At 43.9% G+C, this 23373-nt stretch overlaps 1 protein-coding gene across 2 annotated transcripts in view; it reads left to right on the forward strand.

Annotated features, from left to right (window-relative positions):
• Positions 1-23373, forward strand: part of CNTFR (ciliary neurotrophic factor receptor) — a 391711-nt gene that overhangs the window by 323895 nt on the left and 44443 nt on the right. For both annotated transcript variants that reach the window (XM_069964886.1, XM_069964885.1), the window contains exons 8-9: positions 14911-15028; positions 15406-15572. In XM_069964886.1, coding sequence (XP_069820987.1) covers positions 14911-15028; positions 15406-15572 — 285 coding nt within the window. The remainder of the gene's footprint in view (positions 1-14910; positions 15029-15405; positions 15573-23373) is intronic.

The raw sequence follows: 23373 nt of genomic DNA on the forward strand, positions 1-23373 counted from the left end.
CCAGCTCTAACGATAAAGCATCAATCTGGGACCTTCTCTTCAAGGTCCTCATCAGGTAGATGAGCCTCATGTTCTGTTAGGTCCTTATTGGTGGACAACATCACATTGGTGTGGTCCTGACTGGTGGATAATGTCACATTAATGTGGTTCTGACTGGTGGACAATATCACATTGGTGTGGTCCTGACCGGTGGACAATGTCACATTGATGTGGTCCTGACCGGTGGACAATGTCACATTGGTGTGGTCCTGACCGGTGGACAATGTCACATTGGTGTGGTTCTGACTGGTGGACAATGTCACATTGGTGTGGTCCTGACCGGTGGACAATGTCACATTGGTGTGGTCCTGACTTGTGGACAATGTCACATTGGTGTGGTTCTGACTGGTGGACAATGTCACATTGGTGTGGTTCTGACTGGTGGACAATGTCACATTGGTGTGGTCCTGACCGGTGGACAATGTCACATTGGTGTGGTCCTGACTGGTGGACAATGTCACATTGGTGTGGTTCTGACTGGTGGACAATGTTACATTGGTGTGGTAGAGCGATACCGGCTTCAGATTTAGGCAACGTCATGTGCATTACCGAGACCACCAAGACGGAGAGAAATGCTCCAAGTCCCTTCAATCTGAAGACCCTAACATAGTACCCAAAATGCAAAGGATAGTACTAACGTGGGTAGAGAGGTGGAATAGTGGATGAGGCTCCATGTGATTATCTCCTTATAACTTATGACTTCAAGTCCATACAACCTGTTGACTCATCTTAAAGCCTTGCACATTGTACCGATAATATAAAGGGCAGTACCAGTTTATGTGGAGTAGGGGCATAGTGGATGAGACCCCATCACCTCATTCCCCTTGAGGGGTCCCTATAACTTATGATAGTCCACAAACTTTTTGACCGATAAATTAAATTTAAAAGATTCCGGCTCTACCGACTCTTGATTCGGGAGCATCTTTTCAAGGTCAGGTACAGAAGGTCAGTGGGCAACCCCACAATAAGAATCTTGTGTTAAAGATCTGCTGGGTTCCGATTGGTTGGTCACAGTATCTTGTCACGTCCAAGAGAGAACAGATGCATTTGTAAAAAGAGAGATGTGTAAGAAGAAACTGAAATCACCAAGACTCGGAATCCTCCATGTGATCGATCCATCCCTGCAGAAAACCATAAAACCTTGGAGCTAATACTGATATTAGTTACGGCTGTACCATCCTGGGCGGAGCCATAAAACTCCATATGATTAACTCCTTATTCTCCTGAATGGGTCCTTAGAATTTATTATGAACTTTCATCGAGTATCGAAAGTAAATGGTTTTAGCTAAAGTAAAGTGTCAATGAGATCAACGTCAGATAGGTCAATGGACCACCCCATTTTAAGGACCCCAATATGGGTGGTATGGTGGATATGGCCTCTCATAATTTCGCCCCAGAAATGTCCCTATAATATGACAGTGCACGCAAACTAACAAGTTTTGGCCGAGAATCAAAAGTAAATTGTTCTGGCTCTTAAGAGTAAAGTTTTGATCCTGGACCTTCTCATCGAGGTCCACATCACATGGGTCAATGGGCAACCTGACTATAAGAATCCAATGTTAAAGCTCTGCTGGGACGTGACTGACAGATCCCATTACCTTGGCACATCCAGCAACAGCGAGACCGTCACTGAAGTTACGACGTGCGGCGGGATGAGGCTTGTTCTACAGAACACGGTTGACCTTTTGGATCCAATGAACACGTGTGGAGGAAGTTTGACTATAAAAAGAAGGCTCATATCCCTTTAATGTATCCATTGCGGGATGATTTCCAGGTGGCGGAGCGCAGGTTAACAGATGTATCTGGAATAGTGTATCCCTCATAATTTAATTTGTTTTATTGTGGAGACCAACTCCCCTCCCGAGCGTTTTTGGAGCCTGGTTGTTTTGGGAGGTGGAAGAGGAGATGATTCCCATCTGCGTCCCAGCCATTTAATAGAAGACATGATAAATGGCTACCAGCACTTGTTTTCATTTAAAGCTCCGCACAAAGCGGGTTCAATGTGTTACACTCGCTCATTCCAGCTTTGATGTGATGGGAATGGATCTTGTCCCAACATTCCAGATTCCGTGTGAAGAGTGGAGAGGTGAGGAACAAGTTCATCCATGGTGTCATCCTGTAGTGGGAAGACGGAGGAGGTAGGGGATTTGGGATCGCTAGCTCACCCGACCTTTATACCTGCACAGTCATATATAAAATGGCGTAAATCACCCATGGGACCAGCACATGTACTGCACACACCATGTCATTCCAATTACCCTACAACTCACCTTCCGGTTATCTGTGCTGGAATTTGAGCCCCTACGACCTATAATCTTCACTTTTCATCCTGGAGTTGTCTCCCCGGGTTGATTTATAGGCGTTATGTTCCATATTCTCCTACTCCGTCCTCTCCTGTAAGGTCCTGAGACAGTAATTGTCTTCCACAGTGCGTTGAGGAATGAGGAGGATTTGGCGCCACCTTGATCAATGTCATTGAGGTTATATATCGCCTCTCCCATGGGCAGCGCGTCATCCGGTGCACCTCCAGCACGTGAAGACAACACTTGACGGCCCATTAAACCTCCTCGCCTTATGTCAGGCGGGATACTTGGTTCCAGCAGGTTGCCACCACGTTGTAATTATGTAGCGACACACAAGAGCAATGATACACCTCGTATGTTTTATCAGCTCTCCAGGAATCCTATTAATCAATGCCTCGTAATTCGGCTATTTGACTAAACGGCTCAGAGGCCTTGGGAAAGTCGGGATTATGTTATTAGTCACCTCTAACACAGCGGAGCCAAGGCCTGAAATCCCATCTGTGCCCGGCTCCTAATTCTCCACATTCATTTCCCTGAATGTAGTGATGTATGAATCATCGGTATCAGAGCGGGCGACCGACCTGCATCACCATCTAGTAGCGCCATCACCAGGGAGGAATGGTGGAAGAAGGAAGAGGTCATACTGCCAGTTATGTTGGTCAAGATCCTGCCAAGTCCCTAAAGTTCTTCAGTAAGGGCCCTATTCCACCGGACGATTATCATTTGCATAATCGTTAACGATTAACAATCCCAAACGACCACTATTGCGAAAGACCTGAAAACGTTCACTCATTTCCATGGAACGATAATCGTTACTTATGATCGTAATTGCAGTCGTTTTTTCTTCGCTATTTATTCGCTATTGCATTCGTATCTATTGCGAACGACCGAACGATGTCTTTTTCAATGCAAATGATTTGCGAACGTTTTGCGAACGAGCAACGATAAAAATAGATCCAGGTCTTATAAAGCGATCAACAATTTCTCATTCGGTGGTTAATCGTTTACTGCATTTCAACCGAACGATTATCGTTTAGATTCGAACGATTTAATGATAATCTGATCGATAATCGTCCGGTGGAATAGGGCCCTAAGGCTGGTTCATTGGATCAACCATCATCTTGCTTGATCACATATTATATTATACATGCCCCTTCTTCTTTTTTGCTTCGAGAGCGGAACATAAGGGCGAGCTGCTGACACCAGGGATAGCCTCTGAGGACACCGGGGAACGTGGTAAGGTGATCTAGCAGATTGGCACTCTTTTACAGTTTATGATCGGGCCGTGTACTAGGACCCTAACAGTCCTGTCCCTCTCCTCCCCGACATCTCCTATGAGGAACATACTTGTCCACAGAACGATCATTTGATCAACGGTCTTTTAATTTCTCTTGGCTTCCCCATACACATGAATGGTATTCATCTGTTTCCTATGGGGAGGGTAAGCCACAGTCAGACTTTACCCCCCAGAACAAAAGAATCAGGGGTTGACAATCCATCATTATTGACTTTTAGAAAGCACCTTGTATAAATCAGTCCCCCATCCGTAGACGGCTGTTTAGGGGTTCTTGCCCCTCATCAGCACACGGCAGGGTCTTAGTTGCCCCAGAAAAATCTAGAAGACTTTCAGCTTTGACATAAGCTACTTACATCAAAGCTGAAAGTCTTCTAGATTCTTCACCTTCACTTTAAAGTTTACATTGTAAACTTTTTTGCTCCTCCCAGATGGAGTGTATAAGAGAATAGATTTAGTGGTGTGGTGACTGGTGGACTGTACCTTGTGGCCGCCATCTTGCTTCTCCTTAGGAGTCACATGTGTTGGTTGAAGCTTCCTGTGGGACTGTTCCCGTGGCCTCCTCGTGAGGGTCGGGCACGTCAGCTTTGTTTGGCCCATAGGCTGGAGTCTGTTTTCGCTATCCCCGTGATCTGGGTTCTCTCTCCACAACTCAACAGGACTCGTCCCAATCTGTTCTCCATTAAACCTTCCTGGTATTAGAAGACAGAGGAAGATCAATGATGTGAATGGACATCTGCACGTGGAGTTTTGAAGACTAGGATGGCGGCGGATGCTCCTTTGTTCAGCTGTCCGTCATCACGTGGATCTGCGTCCAACTGGCTTCTGCCGACACCTCCATCTGGGGCCGCTGATTGACGTCCGGCAAACACAACACGGCCACAATGGCACTTTCATTCTTTTTAGATTTGGGCCAAAGACTAAACGAAGCTACACCCAGTGGCCTCTTTCCTGTCAGAAATCCAGTGTACGAGCCATAGATGCCTCCCCCGACACACGACTCCACCGCTACGGGTCACAAATTATTGACCGCCAACTATCAAGCCCTGAGATCCGCCCCAATGAACTGATAGAAAAGCAAAGAAAACAGTTTTTTTTCCCTGAAGGGATTTAGGCACCAGGTGTGAGGGGAAGAGCAGATCATGTGTCCGGGGTCGCAGCAGACTCTCACGTTGGCTTGTGTATATAGATCTATATTAGCTGTATATGATTTAGCCCTCACCAGATGTTCTTATCACAATGGTGGGGGGTGCACCACCAATAGGAACAGCAGAAAACTGTACGGGGCACTATCAGGGCACGTTTCAGGCATAGGTCGGGGTTTATCTGAGCACATATTGATAATATAACTAATTGTTACCTGACTGTAAGGACCTGGGGTTCTGTGCTGCTAAACAGCACACCATGTGGTGAGGAGAGGTATTACATAGTTATATTACATAACAGCACACCATGTGGTCAGGAGAGGTATTACATAGTTATATCACATAACAGCACACCATGTGGTCAGGAGAGGTATTACATAGTTATATCACATAACAGCACACCATGTGGTCAGGAGAGGTATTACATAGTATATCACATAACAGCACACCATGTGGTCAGGAGAGGTATTACATAGTTATATCACATAACAGCACACCATGTGGTCAGGAGAGGTATTACATAGTTATATCACATAACAGCACACCATGTGGTCAGGAGTGGTATTACATTGTTATATCACATAACAGCACACCATGTGGTCAGGAGAGGTATTACATAGTTATATCACATAACAGCACACCATGTGGTCAGGAGAGGTATTACATAGTTATATCACATAACAGCACACCATGTGGTCAGGAGTGGTATTACATAGTTATTATATCACATAACAGCACACCATGTGGTCAGGAGAGGTATTACATAGTTATATCACATAACAGCACACCATGTGGTCAGGAGAGGTATTACATAGTTATTATATCACATAACAGCACACCATGTGGTCAGGAGTGGTATTACATTGTTATATCACATAACAGCACACCATGTGGTGAGGAGAGGTATTACATAGTTATATCACATAACAGCGCACCATGTGGTCAGGAGAGGTATTACATTATATCACATAACAGCACACCATGTGGTCAGGAGAAGTATTACATAGTTATATCACATAACAGCGCACCATGTGGTCAGGAGAGGTATTCATAGTTGTATCACATAACAGCACACCATGTGGTCAGGAGTGGTATTACATAGTTATTATATCACATAACAGCACACCATGTGGTCAGGAGAGGTATTACATAGTTATTATATCACATAACAGCACACCATGTGGTCAGGAGAGGTATTACATAGTTATTATATCACATAACAGCACACCATGTGGTCAGGAGTGGTATTACATTGTTATATCACATAACAGCACACCATGTGGTGAGGAGAGGTATTACATAGTTATATCACATAACAGCGCACCATGTGGTCAGGAGAGGTATTACATTATATCACATAACAGCACACCATGTGGTCAGGAGAGGTATTACATAGTATATCACATAACAGCACACCATGTGGTCAGGAGAGGTATTACATAGTTATATCACATAACAGCACACCATGTGGTCAGGAGAGGTATTACATAGTTATATCACATAACAGCGCACCATGTGGTCAGGAGTGGTATTACATAGTTATATCACATAACAGCACACCATGTGGTCAGGAGAAGTATTACATAGTTATATCACATAACAGCGCACCATGTGGTCAGGAGAGGTATTCATAGTTATATCACATAACAGCACACCATGTGGTCAGGAGAGGTATTACACAGTAATATCACATAACAGCACACCATGTGGTCAGGAGAGGTATTACATAGTTATATCACATAACAGCACACCATGTGGTCAGGAGAGGTATTACATAGTTATATCACATAACAGCACACCATGTGGTCAGGAGAGGTATTACATAGTTATATCACATAACAGCACACCATGTGGTCAGGAGGGGTATTACATAGTATATCACATAACAGCACACCATGTGGTCAGGAGGGGTATTACATAGTTATATTACATAACAGCACACCATGTGGTCAGGAGAGGTATTACATAGTTATATTACATAACAGCACACCATGTGGTCAGGAGAGGTATTACATAGTTATATCACATAACAGCACACCATGTGGTCAGGAGAGGTATTACATAGTTATATCACATAACAGCACACCATGTGGTCAGGAGAGGTATTACATAGTATATCACATAACAGCACACCATGTGGTCAGGAGGGGTATTACATAGTTATATTACATAACAGCACACCATGTGGTCAGGAGTGGTACTACAAGTAAATTTTCTCAATAGGTTTAACTATTATAATTGTTTAGAAGCCGAATTGTTTAGTAAAACCTTTGTGAAAGTCGGTGCAGGCTGGTGCTGATATGAGGGGGCTGTAGGCCGTAGCGTTGTCCCTTTAGCGGGAAGTCTGGGAGAATTTGGCAGGGTTTCGGGTGAACATGATATCTGCTCCGCATTAATGTCATCCTTCCTATTTGGAAATGAGTGATGACACCTGAGTGAAATATATAGCGGTATATTTAGTGAGCAGTGATGTCACTGGTGTCACATGACTCATTTTCGAAGTGTTCAGTGATGGAATGTAGAGCTGTCAGTGTGCGGAGAACACATCTGGACACGAGGATCACATCATACCAGGAACTTGTTGTGTTTCAAATTAAAAACTTGTGTATCACAAGGAACAATGTATCCCCGACCATAAAATATGAGGATTTACGGCAGAGTCCCGATGAGCCTGGCTCTGTGGTCTCTATTCACACTGTGCAATAATAGAGATGAAAGAGCTGCTTCTCTTGTACTGATGCACATGATACAGCAGCACAGAGTATTTCAGGAGATAACGTCAGCACTGTGGGTGACAGACTTGGAGGCCTCAAAATATAATTATCCTAGTGTATAGGGCCGGAGCACCCAGCAGCACAGAGCGTTTCAGGAGAATGGTAACGTGTTTTCCTAGTTTCATGGGGTCAGACTCTTAATAGGAGGCAGCGTCGCTTTCTTCCTCCAGGACCAGGGGACACACTGTGTCAGGATCCAGTGTACTGAAAGAGAATCAGGGAGTCTGGAGGCGAGTGCGGCCCCCGCCCAGCCAGGGGCCCCCGCTCCAATCAGCCGCGTAACAGAGAGCCGGACAATCTGGTGGAGAGCCGCAGCCAGGTGTGAAGACGGTCCGGGAGGGATCCGCAGCCTTCTGTGATATTTAATTAAAATGTTTCTGTAGCTGTAGGGGCACGAGCTGCGCAATTCTCACAAGCCGCCACCTGCACGCTGAGACACAGCCGGAGAGCGCAGGAAACGCACAGTCCACCACCACAATTCAGATTTACACTTTTATTGGCCGAAAATACCAACTAAATCTACGGTAAAAGAAAAAAACCAACACAGCGTTACGGCCACCACCACACAAGGGGTCCGGCTCATCCCCACCATCAGACCCTGCAGTCTGTTAGGACAGGTTCACATGTGGCGGGTATGCTGCAGTCTGCAGGGTCAGGTTCACATAGGGCAGGTATGTTGCAGTCTGTAAGGACAGGTTCACATGGGGTTGGTATGCTGTGGGGGTAATGTAGACTATGATGCTGAGAATTTAATTAAGTATGGTGGAGAGAAGCAGGGGGGAGAGAAGTATGGTGGAGAGAAGCACAGGGGGGAGAAGCACAGGAGAGAAGCAGGGGGGAGAAGTATGGTGGAGAGAAGCACGGGGGAGAGAGGCACAGGAGAGAAGTAGGGGGGAGAGAAGCACAGGAGAGAAGCAGGGGGGAGAAGTATGGTGGAGAGAAGCACAGGAGAGAAGCAGGGGGGAGAAGTATGGTGGAGAGAAGCACAGGAGAGAAGCATGGTGGAGAGAAGCACAGGAGAGAAGCATGGGGGAGATAAGCACAGGAGAGAAGCAGGGGGGAGAGAAGCACAGGAGAGAAGCAGGGGGGAGAGAAGTATGGTGGAGAGAAGCACAGGAGAGAAGCAGGGGGGAGAGAAGTATGGTGGAGAGAAGCACAGGAGAGAAGCAGGGGGGAGAAGTATGGTGGAGAGAAGCACAGGAGAGAAGCAGGGGGAGAAGTATGGTGGAGAGAAGCACAGGAGAGAAGTAGGGGGGAGAAGTATGGTAGAGAGAAGCACAGGAGAGAAGTAGGGGGGAGAAGTATGGTAGAGAGAAGCACAGGAGAGAAGCAGGGGGGAGAAAAAAACAGGCCCAGGTTTTACACTGAGTGAGTATAAATACAATTAGAATCTATATTATTAACTATATGTATAATATGTACTGTTTTAGTGTCATTTTGTGCCATTTAGGTTGGTGGTGTGCCCCGGGAATTTTTAACTATAAAAAGTGTGCCGCGGCTCAAAAAAGGTTGAAAATCACTGATATGATGCTGCAGGTGTATTGTACACTATGATGCTGCGGGTGTAGTGTAGACTTTGATGCTGCGGGGGTAGTGTAGACTATGATGTAATATACACTATGATGCTGCGGGTGTAGTGTAGGCTATGATGCTGCGGGTGTAATGTAGACTATGATGCTGCGTGTGTAGTGTAGACTATGATGCTGCGGGTGTAGTGTAGACTATGATGCTGCGGGTGTAGTGTAGACTATGATGCTGCGGGTGTAGTGTAGACTATGATGCGGCGGGTGTAGTGTAGGCTATGATGCTGCGGGTGTAGTGTAGACTATGATGCTGCGGGGGTAATGTAGACTATGATGCTGCGGGTGTAGTGTAGACTATGATGCTGCGGGTGTAGTGTAGACTATGATGCTGTGGGTGTAGTGTAGACTATGATGCTGCGGGTGTAGTGTAGACTATGATGCTGTGGGTGTAGTGTAGACTATGATGCTGCGGGTGTAGTGTAGACTATGATGCTGCGGGTGTAGACTATGATGCTGCGGGTGTAGTGTAGACTATGATGCTGTGGGTGTAGTGTAGACTATGATGCTGCGGGTGTAGTGTAGACTATGATGCTGCGGGTGTAGTGTAGACTATGATGCTGCGGGTGTAATGTAGACTATGATGCTGCGGGTGTAGTGTAGACTATGATGCTGCGAGTGTAGTGTAGACTATGATGCTGCGGGTGTAGTGTAGACTATGATGCTGCAGGTGTAGTGTAGACTATGATGCTGTCGGTGTAGTGTAGACTATGATGCTGCGGGTGTAGTGTAGACTATGATGCTGCGGGTGTAGTGTAGACTATGATGCTGCAGGTGTAGTGTAGACTATGATGCTGTCGGTGTAGTGTAGACTATGATGCTGCGGGGGTAATGTAGACTATGATGCTGCGGGTGTAGTGTAGACTATGATGCGGCGGGTGTAGACTATGATGCTGCGGGTGTAGTGTAGACTATGATGCTGCGGGGGTAATGTAGACTATGATGCTGCGGGTGTAGTGTAGACTATGATGCGGCGGGTGTAGACTATGATGCTGCGGGTGTAGTGTAGACTATGATGCTGCGGGTGTAGTGTAGACTGAGGTTGGGGGAGTAATATATATACCATGTATTCCTTATACACTGGAAGAGACTGGTGTTGATGGAGAAGCCGCAGTGCGGGGAGTTTGTTGGAGACTTTGCTGTAAAACAATTTCCACATGAGATGAAATGGAACCAAGACGGTGAGGATGAGAGGAGCCCCGGGACGGCTGCAGGGCCGAGTGTGGCCCCTGGGGACCCATTAGTCCCTCTATATACCTTATATCCAGGATATGCTGTGACCCGGGGGTCGCACCCAGGAGACATGTTACATGGATGAGGCGGTGTAATATCCTGTTCCTCACTGTATGGCGACACTTATACATCATCTCATAGATATTAACCCCTTATCTGCCTATAATATACTGGGAACTGTATATTACACCATGTCCTCTGTATTACAGTGCTGTCCTGTATATTACACCATGTCCTCTGTATTACACATCAGTGTTCTGTATATTACATGTCCTCTGTATTACACATCAGTGTCCTGTATATTACACCATGTCCTCTGTATTACATTGCTGTCCTGTATATTACACCATGTCCTCTGTATTACAGTGCTGTCCTGTATATTACACCATGTCCTCTGTATTACACATCAGTGTCCTGTATCCACCATGTCCTCTGTATTACATTGCTGTCCTGTATATTACACCATGTCCTCTGTATTACAGTGCTGTCCTGTATATTACACCATGTCCTCTGTATTACAGTGCTGTCCTGTATATTACACCATGTCCTCTGTATTACACATCAGTGTCCTGTATCCACCATGTCCTCTGTATTACATTGCTGTCCTGTATATTACACCATGTCCTCTGTATTACACATCAGTGTCCTGTATCCACCATGTCCTCTGTATTACATTGCTGTCCTGTATATTACACCATGTCCTCTGTATTACAGTGCTGTCCTGTATATTACACCATGTCCTCTGTATTACAGTGCTGTCCTGTATATTACACCATGTCCTCTGTATTACAGTGCTGTCCTGTATATTACACCATGTCCTCTGTATTACACATCAGTGTCCTGTATCCACCATGTCCTCTGTATTACATTGCTGTCCTGTATATTACACCATGTCCTCTGTATTACATTGCTGTCCTGTATATTACACCATGTCCTCTGTATTACATTGCTGTCCTGTATATTACATGTCCTCAGTATTACAGTGCTGTCCTGTATATTACACCATGTCCTCTGTATTACATTGCTGTCCTGTATATTACATGTCCGCTGTATAAAACATCAGTGTCCTGTATATTACACCATGTCCTCTGTATTACATTGCTGTCCTGTATATTACACCATGTCCTCTGTATTACATTGCTGTCCTGTATATTACACCATGTCCTCTGTATTACATTGCTGTCCTGTATATTACATGTCCTCAGTATTACAGTGCTGTCCTGTATATTACACCATGTCCTCTGTATTACATTGCTGTCCTGTATATTACATGTCCGCTGTATAAAACATCAGTGTCCTGTATATTACATGTCCTCTGTATTACATTGCTGTCCTGTATATTACATGTCCTCTGTATAACACATCAGTGTTCTGTATATTACACCATGTCCTCTGTATTACATTGCTGTCCTGTATATTACACCATGTCCTCTGTATTACATTGCTGTCCTGTATATTACATGTCCTCTGTATTACATTGCTGTCCTGTATATTACATGTCATCTGTATAACACATCAGTGTCCTGTATATGACATGTCCTCTGTATTACAGTGCTGTCCTGTATATTACACCATGTCCTCTGTATTACATTGCTGTCCTGTATATTACACCATGTTCTCTGTATTACACTGCTGTCCTGTATATTACACCATGTTCTCTGTATTACAGTGCTGTCCTGTATATTACATGTCCTCTGTATTACAGTGCTGTCCTGTATATTACACCATGTTCTCTGTATTACAGTGCTGTCCTGTATATTACATGTCCTCTGTATTACAGTGCTGTCCTGTATATTACACCATGTCCTCTGTATTACACATCAGTGTCCTGTATATTACACCATGTCCTCTGTATTACATTGCTGTCCTGTATATTACATGTCCTCTGTATTACATTGCTGTCCTGTATATTACATTGCTGTCCTGTATATTACATGTCCTCTGTATTAAACTGCTGTCCTGTATATTACATGTCCTCTGTATTACACATCAGTGTTCTGTATATTACACCATGTCCTCTGTATTACATTGCTGTCCTGTATATTACACCATGTCCTCTGTATTACACATCAGTGTCCTGTATATTACACCATGTCCTCTGTATTACACATCAGTGTCCTGTATATTACACCATGTCCTCTGTATTACACATCAGTGTCCTGTATATTACACCATGTCCTCTGTATTACAGTGCTGTCCTGTATATTACACCATGTCCTCTGTATTACACATCAGCGTCCTGTATATTACACCATGTCCTCTGTATTACAGTGCTGTCCTGTATATTACACCATGTTCTCTGTATTACAGTGCTGTCCTGTATATTACACCATGTCCTCTGTATAACACATCAGTGTCCTGTATATTACACCATGTCCTCTGTATAACACATCAGTGTCCTGTATATTACACCATGTCCTCTGTATTACAGTGCTGTCCTGTATATTACACCATGTTCTCTGTATTACAGTGCTGTCCTGTATATTACACCATGTCCTCTGTATAACACATCAGTGTCCTGTATATTACACCATGTCCTCTGTATAACACATCAGTGTCCTGTATATTACACCATGTCCTCTGTATTACATTGCTGTCCTGTATATTACACCATATCCTCTGTATAACACATCAGTGTGCTGTATATTACACCATGTCCTCTGTATTACAGTGCTGTCCTGTATATTACATGTCCTCTGTATTACAGTGCTGTCCTGTATATTACACCATGTCCTCTGTATTACAGTGCTGTCCTGTATATTACACCATGTCCTCTGTATTACACTGCTGTCCTGTATATTACACCATGTCCTCTGTATAACACATCAGTGTCCTGTATATTACACCATGTCCTCTGTATTACATTGCTGTCCTGTATTTTACACCATGTCCTCTGTATTACATTGCTGTCCTGTATATTACACCATGTCCTCTGTATTACACATCAGTGTCCTGTATATTACATGTCCTCTGTATTACACATCAGTGTCCTGTATATTACACCATGTCCTCTGTATTACATTGCTGTCCTGTATATTACACCATGTCCTCTGTATTACATTGCTGTCCTGTATATTACATGTCCTCTGTATTACACATCAGTGTCCTGTATATTACATGTCCTCTGTATTACACATCAGTGTTCTGTATATTACACCATGTCCTCTGTATTACATTGCTGTCCTGTATTTTACACCATGTCCTCTGTATTACAGTGCTGTCCTGTATATTACACCATGTCCTCTGTATTACACTGCTGTCCTGTATATTACACCATGTCCTGTATATTACATCATGTCCCGTATATTACGCATCAGTGTCCTGTATATTACACCATGTCCTCTGTATAACACATCAGTGTCCTGTATATTACACCATGTCCTCTGTATTACATTGCTGTCCTGTATATTATACCATGTCCTCTGTATTACAGTGCTATCCTGTATATTACACCATGTCCTCTGTATAACACATCAGTGTCCTGTATATTACACCATGTCCTCTGTATTACATTGCTGTCCTGTATATTATACCATGTCCTCTGTATTACAGTGCTGTCCTGTATATTACACCATGTCCTCTGTATAACACATCAGTGTCCTGTATATTACACCATGTCCTCTGTATTACATTGCTGTCCTGTATATTACACCATGTCCTCTGTATTACAGTGCTATCCTGTATATTACACCATGTCCTCTGTATTACACATCAGTGTCCTGTATCCACCATGTCCTCTGTATTACAGTGCTATCCTGTATATTACACCATGTCCTCTGTATAACACATCAGTGTCCTGTATATTACACCATGTCCTCTGTATTACATTGCTGTCCTGTATATTACACCATGTCCTCTGTATTACAGTGCTATCCTGTATATTACACCATGTCCTCTGTATTACAGTGCTATCCTGTATATTACACCATGTCCTCTGTATAACACATCAGTGTCCTGTATATTACACCATGTCCTCTGTATTACAGTGCTGTCCTGTATATTACACCATGTCCTCTGTATTACAGTGCTGTCCTGTATATTACACCATGTCCTCTGTATTACAGTGCTGTCCTGTATATTACACCATGTCCTCTGTATTACAGTGCTGTCCTGTATATTACACCATGTCCTCTGTATAACACATCAATGTCCTGTATATTACACCATGTCCTCTGTATTACATTGCTGTCCTGTATATTACATTGCTGTCCTGTATATTACATGTCCTCTGTATTACAGTGCTGTCCTGTATCCATCATGTCCTCTGTATTACACATCAGTGTCCTGTATATTACACCATGTCCTCTGTATTACATTGCTGTCCTGTATATTACACCATGTCCTCTGTATTACAGTGCTGTCCTGTATATTACACCATGTCCTCTGTATTACATTGCTGTCCTGTATATTACACCATGTCCTCTGTATTACACATCAGTGTCCTGTATATTACATGTCCTCTGTATTACACTGCTGTCCTGTATATTATATGTCCTCTGTATTGCACATGGATGACCTCCTGTCTCTCCCTCTTCCTTGCAGACCCCCCTAAGGAGCCGGTGCTGATGTGCAGGTCCAATAACTACCCCGCCTCCTTCTACTGCAGTTGGCATCTTCCAAGTCCGACCTTTATACCCAACTATTTCAACATCACTGTTAAGTATGTACCCCTCCCCCATATATATACATATATATATATTCATAGGATGATGGGAGTGATGCATCCTGTGTATAGAGGTGGAGGATGATGGGAGTGATGCATCCTGTGTATAGAGGTGGAGGGGGATGATGAGAGTGATCCGTCCTGTGTATAGAGGAGGATGATGGGAGTGATGCATCCTGTGTATAGAGGTGGAGGATGATGGGAGTGATCCGTCCTGTGTATAGAGGTGTAGGAGGATGATGGGAGTGATCCGTCCTGTGTATAGAGGTGTAGGAGGATGATGGGAGTGATGCATCCTGTGTATAGAGGTGGAGGATGATGGGAGTGATATGTCTGTATCACCCTGTAGTGAATATCTCCTCTTGTCTCTACAGACATGGCACTGTGCAGCTGTACTGTGAGCGGGATCCCTTCCCCAAGAACCGCTGCCACATCAAGTACAGCCGCCTCTTCTCCACCCTGAAGTACGAGGTGACGGTTGTCGCCACCAACGCCCTGGGGAGAAGCTCCAACACCATCAGCTTCGACGAGTTCTCAATAGGTAAAGTATAAGGCTGAATAATGGCAGATGTGACAGCCAGGGGGCGCAACCGGAACCCGCTACTCAAATGGTGTTCAGGGCCCAGGACTGCCATATACAGTACCCTGAGCCGCAGTCCCATACCCCCCGAGGCCCCAGTGCCACTCACACATACTCACCAGTCTCTGCTTCTTTATAGTGCCACTCTCGCATACTCACCAGTCTCTGCTTCCTTATAGTGCCACTCACACATACCATTCTCCATTTCTTTATAGTGCCACTCTCTCATACTCACCAGTCTCTGCTTCTTTATAGTGCCACTCTTGCATACTCACCAGTCTCTGCTTCGTTATAGTGCCACTCACACATACCATTCTCCATTTCTTTATAGTGCCACTCTCTCATACTCACCAGTCTCTGCTTCTTTATAGTGCCACTCTTGCATACTCACCAGTCTCTGCTTCGTTATAGTGCCACTCACACATACTCACCAGTCTCTGCTTCTTTATAGTATCACTCACACATACTCACCAGTCTCCATTTTTTTTTATAGTATCACTCACACATACTCACCAGTCTCTGCTTCTTTATAGTGCCACTCACACATACTCACCAGTCTCTGCTTCTTTATAGTGCCACTCACACATACTCACCAGTCTCTGCTTCTTTATAGTGCCACTCACACATACTCACCAGTCTCTGCTTCTTTATAGTGCCACTCACACATACTCACCAGTCTCTGCTTCGTTACAGTGCCACTCACACATACTCACCAGTCTCTGCTTCTTTATAGTATCACTCACACATACTCACCAGTCTCCATTTTTTTTATAGTATCACTCACACATACTCACCAGTCTCTGCTTCTTTATAGTGCCACTCACACATACTCACCAGTCTCTGCTTCTTTATAGTGCCACTCACACATACTCACCAGTCTCTGCTTCTTTATAGTGCCACTCACACATACTCACCAGTCTCTGCTTCTTTATAGTGCCACTCACACATACTCACCAGTCTCTGCTTCGTTATAGTGCCACTCACACATACTCACCAGTCTCTGTTTCTTTATAGTATCACTCACACATACTCACCAGTCTCCATTTTTTTTATAGTATCACTCACACATACTCACCAGTCTCTGCTTCTTTATAGTGCCACTCTCGCATACTCACCAGTCTCTGCTTCTTTATAGTGCCACTCTCGCATACTCACCAGTCTCTGCTTCCTTATAGTGCCACTCACACATACTCACCAGTCTCCATTTCTTTATAGTGCCACTCACACATACTCACCAGTCTCTGCTTCTTTATAGTATCACTCACATATACTCACCAGTCTCCATTTTTTTTATAGTATCACTCACACATACTCACCAGTCTCTGCTTCTTTATAGTGCCACTCTCGCATACTCACCAGTCTCTGCTTCTTTATAGTGCCACTCTTGCATACTCACCAGTCTCTGCTTTGTTATAGTGCCACTCACACATACTCACCAGTCTCTGCTTCTGTATAGTATCACTCACACATACTCACCAGTCTCCATTTTTTTTTATAGTATCACTCACACATACTCACCAGTCTCTGCTTCTTTATAGTGCCACTCACACATACTCACCAGTCTCTGCTTCTTTATAGTGCCACTCACACATACTCACCAGTCTCTGCTTCTTTATAGTGCCACTCACACATACTCACCAGTCTCTGCTTCTTTATAGTGCCACTCACACATACTCACCAGTCTCTGCTTCTTTATAGTATCACTCACACATACTCACCAGTCTCCATTTTTTTTATAGTATCACTCACACATACTCACCAGTCTCTGCTTCTTTATAGTGCCACTCTCGCATACTCACCAGTCTCTGCTTTCTTATAGTGCCACTCACACATACTCACCAGTCTCTGCTTTCTTAGAGTGCCACTCACACATACTCACCAGTCTCCATTTCTTTATAGTGCCACTCACACATACTCACTAGTCTCTGCTTCTTTATAGTGGCATTCTAGCATACTCACCAGTCTTTGCTTTCTTATAGTGCCACTCACACATACTCACCAGTCTCTGCTTCTTTATAGTATCACACATACTCACCAGTTTCCATTTCTTTATAGTGCCACTCAGACATACTCACCAGTCTCCATTTCTTTATAGTGCCACTCACACATACTCACCAGTCTCTGCTTCTTTATAGTGCCACTCACACATACTCACCAGTCTCCATTTCTTTATAGTGCCACTCACACATACTCACCAGTCTCCATTTCTTTATAGTGCCACTCACACATATTCACCAGTCTCTGCTTCTTTATATTATCACTCACACATACTCACCAGTCTCTGCTTCTTAATAGTGCCACTCACACATACTCACCAGTCTCTGCTTCTTTATAGTATCACACATACTCACCAGTCTCTGCTTCTTTATAGTATCACACATACTCACCAGTCTATGCTTCTTTATAGTATCACACATACTCACCAGTCTATGCTTCTTTATAGTATCACACATACTCACCAGTCTATGATTCTTTATAGTATCACACATACTCACCAGTCTCTGCTTCTTTATAGTGCCACTCACACATACTCACCAGTCTCTGCTTCTTTATATTATCACTCACACATACTCACCAGTCTCTGCTTCTTAATAGTGCCACTCACACATACTCACCAGTCTCTGCTTCTTTATAGTATCACACATACTCACCAGTCTCTGCTTCTTTATAGTATCACACATACTCACCAGTCTCTGCTTCTTTATAGTATCACACATACTCACCAGTCTCTGCTTCTTTATAGTATCACACATACTCACCAGTCTCTGCTTCTTTATAGTATCACACATACTCACCAGTCTCTGCTTCTTTATAGTATCACACATACTCACCAGTCTCTGCTTCTTTATAGTATCACACATACTCACCAGTCTCTGCTTCTTTATAGTATCACACATACTCACCAGTCTCTGCTTCTTTATAGTATCACACATACTCACCAGTCTCTGCTTCTTTATAGTATCACACATACTCACCAGTCTCTGCTTCTTTATAGTATCACACATACTCACCAGTCTCTGCTTCTTTATAGTATCACACATACTCACCAGTCTTCCGTAGGTACAATGTGCCAACAAATGCTCACAGGCGACATATTTTCCCCCCAACATCCAAACCTGCTGCTCTCCTGTGGACGTTTCACAGGTGCAGAGGGTAGGAGCACCATCTATGCACATAGCCCGGCAGGACGTAACACTTACCTAACAGTCACAATACAATATTATAATGTAACAATAGCAGCAAGTAGGAAATCACATAGACACAATGGGTTTCCAATCTGTTAATCCAGAATTTTTCACTCACAAGCGAATTGTTTCCGATTCTCCTCAACATCAGCACAAATCTCCAGCTGCTCAATAATCCCATATGTTGTGGTGTCAGTCAGAGGACAACGTCCTAGAGGAAGAGGTCGGGGCAGGCCGTAAACAGAAGATTAGGGCAGGTGCATTCAGATCAGACTGTAGGTCAGGGCAGGCAGCAGTCAGTCATTACAGGCACAGGCGGTAGGTCAGGGCAGGCAGTTATTACAGGCACAGGCGGTAGGTCAGGGCAGGCAGTTATAACAGGCACAGGCGGTAGGTCAGGGCAGGCAGTTATTACAGGCACAGGCGGTAGGTCAGGGCAGGCAGTTATTACAGGCACAGGCGGTAAGTCAGGGCAGGCAGTTATTACAGGCACAGGCAGTAGGTCAGGGCAGGCAGTTATTACAGGAACAGGCGGTAGGTCAGGGCAGGCAGCAGTCAGTCATTACAGGCACAGGCGGTAGGTCAGGGCAAGCAGCAGTCAGTCATTATAGGCACAGGCGGTAGGTCAGGGCAGGCAGTCATTACAGACACAGGCGGTAGGTCAGGGCAGGCAGTTATTACAGGCACAGGCGGTAGGTCAGGGCAGGCAGTTATTACAGGCACAGGTAGTAGGTCAGGGCAGTCAGTTATTACAGGCACAGGCGGTAGGTCAGGGCAGTCAGTTATGACAGGCACAGGCGGTAGGTCAGGGCAGTCAGTTATTACAGGCACAGGCGGTAGGTCAGGGCAGTCAGTTATTACAGGCACAGGCGGTAGGTCAGGGCAGGCAGTTATTACAGGTACAGGCGGTAGGTCAGGGCAGGCAGTTATTACAGGTACAGGCGGTAGGTCAGGGCAGGCAGTTATGACAGGCACAGGCGGTAGGTCAGGGCAGTCTGTTATTACAGGCACAGGTGGTAGTTCAGGGCAGTCAGTTATTACAGGCACAGGCGGTAGGTCAGGGCAGGCAGTTATTACAGGTACAGGCGGTAGGTCAGGGCAGGCAGTTATGACAGGCACAGGCGGTAGGTCAGGGCAGGCAGTTATTACAGGCACAGGCAGTAGGTCAGGGCAGGCAGTTATTACAGGAACAGGCGGTAGGTCAGGGCAGGCAGCAGTCAGTCATTACAGGCACAGGCGGTAGGTCAGGGCAGGCAGCAGTCAGTCATTACAGGCACAGGCGGTAGGTCAGGGCAAGCAGCAGTCAGTCATTATAGGCACAGGCGGTAGGTCAGGGCAGGCAGTCATTACAGACACAGGCGGTAGGTCAGGGCAGGCAGTTATTACAGGCACAGGCGGTAGGTCAGGGCAAGCAGCAGTCAGTCATTATAGGCACAGGCGGTAGGTCAGGGCAGGCAGTCATTACAGACACAGGCGGTAGGTCAGGGCAGGCAGTTATTACAGGCACAGGCGGTAGGTCAGGGCAGGCAGTTATTACAGGCACAGGTAGTAGGTCAGGGCAGTCAGTTATTACAGGCACAGGCGGTAGGTCAGGGCAGTCAGTTATGACAGGCACAGGCGGTAGGTCAGGGCAGTCAGTTATTACAGGCACAGGCGGTAGGTCAGGGCAGTCAGTTATTACAGGCACAGGCGGTAGGTCAGGGCAGGCAGTTATTACAGGTACAGGCGGTAGGTCAGGGCAGGCAGTTATTACAGGTACAGGCGGTAGGTCAGGGCAGGCAGTTATGACAGGCACAGGCGGTAGGTCAGGGCAGTCTGTTATTACAGGCACAGGTGGTAGTTCAGGGCAGTCAGTTATTACAGGCACAGGCGGTAGGTCAGGGCAGGCAGTTATTACAGGTACAGGCGGTAGGTCAGGGCAGGCAGTTATGACAGGCACAGGCGGTAGGTCAGGGCAGGCAGGGTCTGGTTGTCACTTGTCACTCACCTGCCCTGTAGGGGCTCCGCCATACAGTCTTTTATACTCTGACCCTGCATCTAAATCTGTCACCTCTACAGTAGATCAGTCACTCCTGAAATACTCTGTGCTGCTATTACAGTATAATCAGTGTGATCCGACAACTATTATAAAGCTGCAGGACTTTATCTAGAATAGTGCTGACGTCATACCATCATACCGCCACTGCGGACACAGGAGGGGCGCCGATCAATCACCGTCCTGAAAAACAAAGTGGGATCAAAGTGAGGACTAATGTAGTGTGAGAATGAGCGGAAACCACGCCCCCCCCCATACCCCCCCGATGTCACTGCCTCATCCTGAGAGAAGCCGCCGCCATCGTTTTAATTGCATTGGCTTACCTCGCGTCTGGCAGCACATGTGACTGCGGCGCCAATAAAACTAATTAAATTGGAAAGACATAGGAAGCGGAACATGTGGACCTGGCTGTGATACTGCTGAGGGTCTGCGGCTCACTGACGGCCTCCATCTCCTCCTCCTCCTCCTCTGCCAGACTGAAGAGTCACAGGAGGACTTAACCCTGTCATCTCCATAATTACATGGAAACATCAGTCATAGGGGGCAGTATTATAGCAGTTATATCCCTGTATATAGGGGGCAGTATTATAGTAGTATATCCCTGTATATAGGAGCAGTATTATTGTAGTTATATTCCTGTATATAGGAGCAGTATTATAGTAGTTATATCCCTGTATATAGGAGCAGTATTATAGCAGTTATATTCCTGTATATAGGAGCAGTATTATAGTAGTTATATCCCTGTATATAGGAGCAGTATTATAGTAGTTATATTCTTGTATATAGGGGAAAGTATTATAGTAGTTATATTCCTGTATATAGGGGAAGTATTATAGTAGTTATATTCCTGTATATAGGAGCAGTATTATAGTACTTATATTCCTGTATATAGGTGGCAGTATTATAGTAGTTATATCCCTGTATATAGGAGCAGTATTATAGTAGTATATTCCTGTATATAGGAGCAGTATTATAGTAGTTATATCCCTGTATATAGGAGCAGTATTATAATAGTTATATTCCTGTATATAGGAGCAGTATTATAGTAGTTATATTCCTGTATATATGGGCAGTATTACGTTATATTCCTGTATATAGGTGCAGTGTTATAGTAGTATATTCCTGTATATAGGAGCAGTATTATAGTAGTTATATCCCTGTATATAGGAGCAGTATTATAGTAGTTATATTCCTGTATATAGGGGACAGTATTATAGTAGTTATATTCCTGTATATAGGAGCAGTATTATAGTAGTATATTCCTGTATATAGGGGCAGTATTATAGTAGTTATATTCTTGTATATAGGGGAAAGTATTATAGTAGTTATATTCCTGTATATAGGGGCAGTATTATAGTAGTTATATTCCTGTATATAGGAGCAGTATTATAGTAGTTATATTCCTGTATATAGGAGCAGTATTATAGTAGTTATATTCCTGTATATAGGGAGCAGTATTATAGTAGTTATATTCCTGTATATAGGAGCAGTATTATAGTAGTATATTCCTGTATATAGGAGCAGTATTATAGTAGTTATATCCCTGTATATAGGAGCAGTATTATAATCGTTATTTTCCTGTATATAGGAGCAGTATTATAGTAGTTATATTCCTGTATATATGGGCAGTATTATAGTAGTTATATTCCTGTATATAGGGACAGTATTATAGTAGTTATATCCCTGTATATAGGAGCAGTATTATAGTAGTATATTCCTGTATATAGGAGCAGTATTATAGTAGTTATATCCCTGTATATAGGAGCAGTATTATAGTAGTTATATTCCTGTATATAGGGGACAGTATTATAGTAGTTATATTCCTGTATATAGGAGCAGTATTATAGTAGTATATTCCTGTATATAGGGGCAGTATTATAGTAGTTATATTCTTGTATATAGGGGAAAGTATTATAGTAGTTATATTCCTGTATATAGGGGCAGTATTATAGTAGTTATATTCCTGTATATAGGAGCAGTATTATAGTAGTTATATTCCTGTATATAGGAGCAGTATTATAGTAGTTATATTCCTGTATATAGGGAGCAGTATTATAGTAGTTATATTCCTGTATATAGGAGCAGTATTATAGTAGTATATTCCTGTATATAGGAGCAGTATTATAGTAGTTATATCCCTGTATATAGGAGCAGTATTATAATCGTTATTTTCCTGTATATAGGAGCAGTATTATAGTAGTTATATTCCTGTATATATGGGCAGTATTATAGTAGTTATATTCCTGTATATAGGGACAGTATTATAGTAGTTATATCCCTGTATATAGGAGCAGTATTATAGTAGTTATATTCCTATATATAGGAGCAGTATTATAGTAGTTATATCCCTGTATATAGGAGCAGTATTATAGTAGTATATTCCTGTATATAGGAGCAGTATTATAGTAGTTATATTCCTGTATATAGGAGCAGTATTATAGTAGTTATATTCCTTTATATAGGAGCAGTATTATAGTAGTATATTCCTGTATATAGGAGCAGTATTATAGTAGTTATATTCCTGTATATAGGAGCAGTATTA

The sequence above is a fragment of the Dendropsophus ebraccatus genome, chromosome 3 (genome assembly GCF_027789765.1).
Source record: "Dendropsophus ebraccatus isolate aDenEbr1 chromosome 3, aDenEbr1.pat, whole genome shotgun sequence".
Taxonomy (NCBI): Eukaryota; Metazoa; Chordata; class Amphibia; order Anura; family Hylidae; genus Dendropsophus; species Dendropsophus ebraccatus.